The sequence below is a fragment of the Erpetoichthys calabaricus genome, chromosome 6, assembly GCF_900747795.2.
Source record: "Erpetoichthys calabaricus chromosome 6, fErpCal1.3, whole genome shotgun sequence".
Classification (NCBI taxonomy): Eukaryota; Metazoa; Chordata; class Cladistia; order Polypteriformes; family Polypteridae; genus Erpetoichthys; species Erpetoichthys calabaricus.
In genome coordinates this window covers 83,464,300-83,473,953 of record NC_041399.2, presented here as the reverse complement: position 1 = coordinate 83,473,953, position 9,654 = coordinate 83,464,300, and the positions used below count along the sequence as shown (strand labels likewise).

General features: G+C 37.3%; 1 protein-coding gene across 1 annotated transcript in view; it reads right to left on the bottom strand.

Annotated features, from left to right (window-relative positions):
- Positions 1-2,351: 2,351 nt before the first annotated feature.
- Positions 2,352-9,654, bottom strand: part of colec12 (collectin sub-family member 12) — a 209,844-nt gene continuing 202,541 nt past the window's right edge. The window contains exon 10 of the mRNA XM_028803778.2: positions 2,352-3,314. Within this exon, the coding sequence (XP_028659611.1) occupies positions 3,295-3,314 (20 nt within the window). The 3' untranslated portion in view covers positions 2,352-3,294. The remainder of the gene's footprint in view (positions 3,315-9,654) is intronic.

The following is a 9,654-nucleotide window of genomic DNA, read 5'->3' as shown; positions in this document are numbered from 1 at the left end:
TTAAGGAGTTACTGCATCGTTGAGGCGGGACTTAAATGGCTTTGCTTGACTGATTGGTTATTCAAGCAGATGTGTGTGTGTGCGTGCGTGTGTGTTCACTCTCTTCTTTTATTATTGGCTGCTAAGCACGCACGTTCATGCGAATGTTTAGTTCACCAGTCACCCAGCCTCAGTAAGTAAACCTAGTTTAAAGTGTGTAAGTTTATGTAGATGAATAACACATTCCATTTCCATATGCTTAATGACACATATATCTACAGTATAGCCTGTTTGAACTATACGATGTCTAAATATTCAGAGTCTGAAATGGGATAATATATTTGTAAGTGGTCTCTCTAATACGTGAATAAAAGAATTCTCCCCGGGGGCGTGTTGCTTTTACGATACTACTATTCGCAACGACTTCAACTGAAATGAAATTCCTGTTTTAACATCTAATAATTAAGCACTACTACTCGAAAGCACTGATATGTATATGTGCCACCAGCTTTCAAACGACAAAACTGACATCCAGTTGCACTCATTCAGCCAGGATAAACACAGTATCATTGATGAAAATAAAGCGTGCGTAAATGGAAATGTGGGAAGATAACGAGAAATAATTCATTTGAAATCAAAATAAGGATACGAATATGGAATTGACTTCATCTTTATTTTTCAAATAAAATATTTTCAAAAACAAATACAATACAGAAAAAACAGTGAATGTTATCGTTGACTTTTATAACTAAAACACCAAAGAAAAATATTTACTGCCATCAGAACATGGGCATGCCAGATTGTCCATTGATATCCTGCATTGTCCATTAACAGGAATGAGATTTAGAGGGTTTATCAGCAGCATCACGTACTTATGTACGCAGTAGGGACCATCCTTGAAAATCATAAAATGTAACTGGCGGACACAAACCCAGAAAACTTTGAAATGCCAGGTAACCAACAAAAGCTTGGATGACTTTGAAAGAAAACTGTAATCCCATGAAGAAACCTAGTGTGACCACTGACAGAACATTGGAACTCAACAGATACACTAGCAAGAGGTGTAGGAAATCTAACCCAGGAACTGGGTGGCAGCTCCATTGAACACAATGGCACCCATGTGTTGAAATGTGTTTTTAAAGTTAGGCAAAACTGAACCATAATTTGTGCATTTTTCTGGCCATACTGCATTAACTATGAAATAGACATCCTTATTTTGAAGTGTTAAAAATTAAATTGTTTTAAAAATATTGATGTAACGCAAGATTGAGTGTATAGTAATTCAAAAATATCACTCTGCTGAGTCACTTTATTTTTATTTATTTATTTTTAATCATCTGCACTTAGATGTTGATTTTACCAGAGGACTGAGCTGGATTGAACTACTGCATTTACACAATGGTTATATATGTTTTGGATTTTATGACCATAAGGCTTTTCCATAATACAGGACCAACTGATGATATGACAGAATGTCTTCCTGCCAATCCAATTTTATACCAAAATTACTTTTGGTGGAGAAGCTCAATACATTGCAAAAATGATACAAAACCTCTGTGGGAGTTTAAAGGAAGATGTACCTACTTTTCCTAATAAATGTAGAATTATAAATCTAATTGTGTGGTTTGTAAAGATACTTCAATATTATTAGTAATCTAACTTTATGCACTGTAGGAACTTCTTTGGACTCATAAACCTTGTTACTTGTAAGGTTTATGCCTTGGTTTTCCATCTTTTGTGTTTCATATTTTATAATATACTGTAATGCCATTCTTTTCCTTTCTGAAACAGTGTAGCCTGGCAGCTAAAGTATCAGATATGACAGCACAAGGTTCCAGGTTCAAGGCCTGTCTCTGGTGCTCTGCCTGACTCTAATAAAGCATCTTAGTCTACTGAACTGTAGAAACAGACTGTTTTCTAGAATAAACACAATTTGGGATAAAAATGTATTACTTAAATAAAAACAGACTTACAAGTATAAACACACCTATAAATTTTTTATATTTCTTGCTTTTCCATTTTGCATTATAGCCCCAGACCAACACCCACTCATTCATACACAGCCACCTGTTTTCTTAACATCCACAAATTTGAATATGGGGGGTAAACCAGAGTAAGCAGAGAAAAACCCACCCAGATATGAGGAGGAACTTTGACCTCCACACAGGCAGTACTCAGGCTGGGATTTGAACCCAGGACTCTGTAGCTGTGAGGCAGCAGATGAATATGTGCAAATCACATTAAAAATGTACTGTAGGCTTATTTTTGACTTTTTTCCCAAACGTCAAATAAAAGTAGATTCAGCCTAAACTAAGCATAGTCCTTACAATAAGGGAAACATACAAATAAGGAAGACTACCAAGAGTATAGACTTAAATTAAAACAGATTTATTGCTTTGATAATTGCTCTTTGGATGGTGCACTATATTTAAACAATTCCCAACGGTATCAGTCAGTTGAATAGGTAGTCTGAAGTTATGGATATATTGTACCAAATATAGGAAATAAAACAATTTCCCTGAGACTATAACATCCTAAAGGCACATTTTTGTAAATGGGGATAAGATTATGTGACACTGATTGCATTTACATGTGCACTATTTTGAAACAAATATTCAAAAATATAATATGAAATTTCAAACAATCTTTTAATTCAAAACATATTAAAAGAAAGGGTAAATAGAAAAAAAATCTTCAAAATGGGGAATAACGATAGCACTGGTCTTTGCTACTGTATGATTTTAGATTTATATGTTTGGTTTCAGTCTTAAACAGAAAAGCATTGGAAACAGAGATGAATATATAAAAAAATACAACACTCCTTCCTTCCCCATTGTCTTCCTAGTAAAAATTAACTAAGGTTGTAAATTAAAAGAGACTTCCTGTAAGAAAATATATATTCTGTCATTGGTAAACATTAGGCTACAGGCTTCAATATCTGCTTTAGTAAAATAAACACAAGAAATATACATTTCATATGACTGTTTAGATTCTTTATACCTAAATTTAAAAAATATTCTCAGTTCGTCATTGGTTTAGTGCGGAAAGACTATATCTTGCTTTATTGATTGTATGGTTTTCACTTGTAGACAGCAGAAACACATTTAAACTATTGCTATTAATGTAGTGCTTTGCTCCAAAAGGCAGTCAGTGTTGAAACTCCAACAGTGAAGATGATACCAAATTGTCATAATACATCTTCAGAGACTCCACAGTTAAGGCAAAGGTCCAATGTCCCTGAAACTTGTCAGACTCTGGCCCATCATTTCTGGTTTGTCTGACAAAGTATACCATTTTCAGTCCCGTTCATGTGTGCTATAATCCTTTCATTTTAGCTGAAAGAGACAAGTATGGATCATATAATCAGTTGATGGCAAAACATGAAGTAACCACATGCAAGAAATGCAACATTTAGTATGCACAGAAATTTGAATATTATTTCTATTTATAATAATGGGATGTCTTTTCTTCTTATCAAATAACCACTTTGGTGTGAATAGAGAGACTTTCCCTCGCTGGGTGTATGCCTGCACATACACAATTACTACCAAACTACTAAACAAGCCTTTTTTGTTTTGGATTCCTTGGTCACAAAAAAAAGCCATTAGTTGAGAAAAATAACCAACATGTTTTATCATGTTCAGCTTCCTAGATATGATTAATTTTCATTGATGATGTTAATTGTCTTGCAAATATGAACATGTCTACATCATACATATTTTAAGAGTTATGGCTTGATGTCTTATGTTTCAGAGAAAAAATAGACTCCATCTGAGTAGAATGCATTGATTTTAAAAGCCAGCTGCTACTTTGTGCTTTTTCCCAAATATACTTTATCTGTTTCTCCTAATTTTGCACATTCTACATCAAATAGTAAATGGTTTTCATTGAAAGCAATGAAGCAGGAAGACTTGGTCTTATTCAGGTGTCCTGAATGGTTGAGGTATCCTCTCTCCTGACAATATTGCATCTATTTTGATTTTTTTTAATTTCCCACATTTAAATACCTCTTATGGTATGGAGCATCCTAAAAACGTATTTATAGTAAAAGGAGTAGCACTTTGATCCATACAATCACAGATGGGTAGATCCTTAAATTTCTTTATTCTTATTTTGAACATGAAAAGGCTAATAAGAGGCTAGCCCATCAAAAATGATGCTGCAATACTATGTGTGCATTGCTATGGCAGAAATCAGTTATGCAGGTGGAAGAAAAGTTACAGAACTCAAAGAAATAAGTCACATATTTTAAGAACACTGCAAAACTCTTTACTGATCAGAATGTAATTAAACATGATGCTGAAACTAACATTTTTTTTTAATAAATCATACAGGCCACACGTGAAGGCATCATTTACTGGTGAGTGGGATACATCTTTAATGCTTTACCAAGCAGAAAGGTTGCAAGTTCAGTATCGATCTCATAGAGTTTTATTAATTCAGGTCTGTTAATGCTAGCTATGTTCATAGAAGACAGAAAGTGAAAGGTCCTATCGAAAACACCATGCTAAGTGTCCATTTATATTTTTCCCAAGATAAATAAACCTATTATAAAGCACAGCCTATCAGTAATAAAAACATATTATAAAGCAAAGCTTAAATTTCCTACTGAATACTAATGCCAAGATTGTACATAAACTTCTCACAGACCAAATAGTGAATGTGTTTATTTCAATTAAACTGCAAGATCAAACTGGATTTGTTAAGGTCAGACCGTTACTTTCGGATCTTTAACATTCAGTGTTTTAAGAGCATCCTGAGGTTTTGCTATCTTTAGATACAATAAAATAAATTGATAGAGCTAAATTGGGTTATTTGTTCAACATTTTGCACAGATTTATGGCAAGCTATTATATCTCAATCTGAAAGCTTTCATAGATGATGTAAATTTTGTATGTGGAGCCAGACAGTGGTGCCTTTGACACCAATTTTACTGTAAAAAGTGAAGATAAAAAGTGTTGTCATTCTACATAGTGTGACTGAAATGTATACTGTGATAGACGGCCAGGAACCCTGCCCCGCCGGGACGCCTGGAGGAAGGAGGGACTGGGAGAGTGGCACTTCTCTTCCCTGGGCATCTGGACGGTCCTTGATCCCTGGGGGACAGCGCTTCTGGTACACCAGGAAGTGCTGACAGACCAGGGATGGTGTACGCCTGGAGTGCTTCCGGGTGCAAGGGCAGAACTTCCGCCACACTGGGGAGTGCTGCCGGAAGTTCATCATCAGGCATCTGGAGCACATTCGGGGCATTATAAAATGGGCCGCCTCACTCCATTCGGGGAGCCGGAGTTGGGTGGAAGTGGACAGAGCTTGCGAGAGAGGAGTGGAGGTAGCCAAATGAACCAGGACTGCAATAGTGTGTAAATAGTTATTGTAGGGTGGCACGGTGGCGCAGTGGGTAGCGCTGCTGCCTCGCAGTTGGGAGATCTGGAGACCCGGGTTCGCTTCCCGGGTCCTCCCTGCGTGGAGTTTGCATGTTCTCCCCGTGTCTGCGTGGGTTTCCTCTGGGCGCTCCGGTTTCCTCCCACAGTCCAAAGACATGCTGGTTAGGTGGATTGGCGATTCTAAATTGGCCCTAGTGTGTGCTTGGTGTGTGGGTGTGTTTGTGTGTGTCCTGCGGTGGGTTGGCACCCTGCCTGGGATTGGTTCCTGCCTTGTGCCCTGTGTTGGCTGGGATTGGCTCCAGCAGACCCCCGTGACCCTGTGTTCGGATTCAGCGGTTTGGAAACTGGATGGATGGATGGATAGTTATTGTAAATAGTTTAATAAACGTGTGTGTGTTTTGGACATTGGTGTCGTGTCTGTATGTGGCCGTGGTATCTGTTACAATACAAATACCCTTTAGTGAAAGTCTACAATGTGCACTTTAATCATGTCTGGATTATTGACTTGTAATTTTAAAATGTAGCTCAGAGTGCTATATCAAGGAAAAATGTGTCTTTATCCAAAACATTATAGAGGGCACTGTATTTATTGTGAAACAGTCCTTAAAAATGAATAAAATATATAATAAAAAATGAAAGGAAAGAAGCAGGGGCAGAATGTATTTGCTGCTGTTAAGTGTATTTTTGGAACTGGACTGAGTTTAAGTCAACATTCATTCTGACATGGATCCTTTACCTTTTAGCTGGCTGTGGAAAGATATCCTATATTCACATTGCTCCTCTTATATTGCACGTCAACTACAATACAACTCAGTTACATATCTGAAAATGGAAGCGGTTTAAGACATGGAAGGGATTTATGAATTGGTATCAAACACTAATCTGTATAGGCTGTCAATATCACTGAGTGCACACATTACAACCATAATCTAATAACAGTGTAGTGCGCCTAATGACAGATGTGTTTTTGGGATTCTTCAGGTATGGAAGGTAGAAGTTTTGAGGTAAGGCAGTTATACTCAGTAGTCAAGGAGCTGGATAGTAGTAAATTGTTTCATGTTCACTTGCACATGCAAGGAAAAGTATCACTGTACTCTGTACACATGACAATAATGACCATATAAACTCATAATTACATCACCCTGGGCTGCACAGAAGTACGTACAAACCTCATCATAATGCTCCAGTAAGAAAGACCTTCAAAAACGTCTGTAGACTTGCAGAGGTCCGCATAGACTTTATATCTGATTCATGTTACCACACTTGTCTTTAATCCCAGAGGGACTTCACATGTCTGGCTTGGGTTGTAAAGTCTTCAGAATGGAATTTGACAGGCCTGGCAACTTTTTCCAAATATTTTCAATTCATTTCATTGTTTTGTTCCCCAAGTGAGATGTGTTATCTTTTAATTAAGACTAACAATTTAGCCATTATATTTAAGGTTAACAATTTTGTTTTTGCATTTTAACAGTCAGCTTTAAAAACGCTTTGATGTCATTGCGTCCTTTTGGTAAAGAATGCTAGGCCTCAGGCAATTTTGCAACAGCTGCAAGAAGATTCCTAGGGCAGAAATTACAGAATGAACTGAGTTCTGGAGATCTGACCATTAAGATCCTGTCACATTGTTTGCGATGATGTTATTTCTGCTTTAACTAAATAACTCTCGCTTACATTTTTAAGAGAATAAAATCACCAGAAGTAGCACCAGCGTTATAACATCATTCTATTCCTCCACAATCACTAACACTAACCTGGTGTGTTGTAAACTGCTCTTTATTTCATGCAGTGCCATTCTGAGATGAGTAAACATTTAACAAATGTGCAACACAAGGACACTGATCTCCAGGAGTTTTTTTGTTTTGTTTTTTTTTTTCCAGAAGCTGCGTTATGTTTTAGCTATTTTATTTGCTCCTTCACTGGCACCAGTTCACTGTGGCTTTAACACGGTTATATAAAGCCGAAATGTTCCACATAAACTGGCCACAATCGACTTGTTATCAAATATTTTGTTTTGTGCATTGGTAGGTCTTTTCATTCTAGAAGCCTCTCAATGATAAAAGAACCACAATTTTTAAAACAGTATGTGTTGTTATATTCATTAAAATACATGGTCCATACTTTTAATTTATAAGAAGTATTAAATACATTTTTACTTCTGAGGTATCTTGCTGTACATGTAAAGGGACATGAACAGTTGAAAATATCTGCTAATTATATCTGGTGCTTTAGTACTTGTTTAAAAGCATTGACTAAACACCTTCATTCAGTCATGAATTTAATCAATCGCCGGAAGCTTACTAGGGAAGATTTCTAAGTAATTATTTACAGAACAAGCTTTTTGATTCTATAGCTATGGTGATGATCTTTATTTAAAGACCCTGCAGGTTTTTTGCTTTAAGGCTAAAACAATAAACCAACAGTGACATTCATGACTAGTTGATTCTTTTAAAGGTGAAATGAAGGCAAATGAAAGCAACTGACAGGAGCATTATTAAAAGGTTGGAGAGACACCGGAAGGCAAACACCACACACAAATGTGCTTAAAGACTTAAAACACCTCTACACATACTGTAAGATAAACTGAATTAGCGAATTTTAGAATGTTTATAACTAAATTATAATATAGCCTATATAAATAACAATGCTTGCTATGCTGCACATTCACAATAACATAAGGCTGCTTTCAATTGAAGGGTTGGGCGTCAAACTATTTTTTTAAGCGCCATGAAACACACACAAAATCCATTCATTTCAAGCAGCTTACTCAACATTGCATTCAATAAGAAACAAACACAAAGCCCCCAAAAATATTCTTCATAATTTGAGGAGCAAGCAGAAAAATGAAAAATGTGAGGTGGACAGTAAATTACTTTCTCCATATTTACAGCATTATCAGTGTCATCATTAGGTGGTGTCCAGCTCCTGATCTTCAAGAGCTCCAATGTCTTTGATTTGACATTCATGTGTGACTCACATGAAACCCTAATAATAATAATACATTTTATTTATATAGCACCTTTCCCATGTTCAAGGCACTTCACAGAGTTTAAGAAAGTACGGCAGGGTATACAGTATATAGCATTGTACTAAACCAGATAAATAAATAAAGAAGAGTAAGATAGTAAATTGAGAGAACAAAAGCCTAACAGACAACATAATTGATGGTCTAGCACACACACACAGGTTACATGAGCAACTTGACATAGAGGTAAACTGAAAGAGGGGTAATAAAGTGAGGTAGAGTTAAAAGCCTTCCTGAACAGATGAGTTTTGAGTTGTTTTTTATTAGAATTCATAGAGTCAGCTAATCTAATTAATTTCGGTAGGTCATTCCAGAGTCTGGGTGCTATACAGCTGAAGGCCCTGTCACCCATGGAGTGTAGATTAGTGTGGGATACAACAAGATTGCCAAAATCAAAGGACCTTAGTGGGCAGACAGGCACATAGTGATGGAGAAGGTCACTGATGTAGTTTGGCGCAAGGTCGTTTAAGGCTTTGTAGGTTATTAGTAGAATTTTATATTCAATTCTGTAAGACACAGGGAGCCAGTGAAGGCGAAGCAGGATGGGTGTTACGTGCTCGCTGCTTCTGGTCCGTGTAAGGACTCTTGCAGCCGAGTTTTGAATAAGCTGGAACTGTGATATAAGATGAGAAGGGACACCTGCCAGTAGGGAATTACAATAATCGATGTGGGATGTGATAAAAACATGGACAAGTTTCTCAGCATTAGAGAAGGAGAGGAAGGAGCGAACACGGGATATGTTATGGAGGTGAAAGTAAGAATGTTTCTTAATGTGATTTATGTGGGCGGAATAAGAAAGGGAGGAATCAAAAATGACACCAAGATTCTTTACAGTAGAGGCAGGTCTGATGAGATCACCACCAAGATTGCAGGGTCCTTTCCCCACTCTTTGATCTGATTTCAATTACATCTTGCACGAAACCCCACAGGGGATCCCCACCAATCACCTATTCGTTCCCTCATGTTCCTTCATGTACAGTTCTAAACCTGGCCTGTCCTACTCTTCCTGAATAAAGAGTTCACACAGCCTAGTCAATGATGTCCTTAGCCAGTGTGCACCCTTTGTCATGTGCTTATGTCTGACTGTAACCCACCTATCTATACCTGTCTGGTTTGGAGTCTTCTTCCGTGCCACTTTAGGGGTGCACACTATCTTCGTAAAGGACACCTGGGCCAGATCTGCCAATTCTCTACTGCAGCACAGGAGAGCCACCATTTCCTCCAGTTTAGTGACCCTGACCTTGTTGTGCTGGATCAGCTGGCATGTTC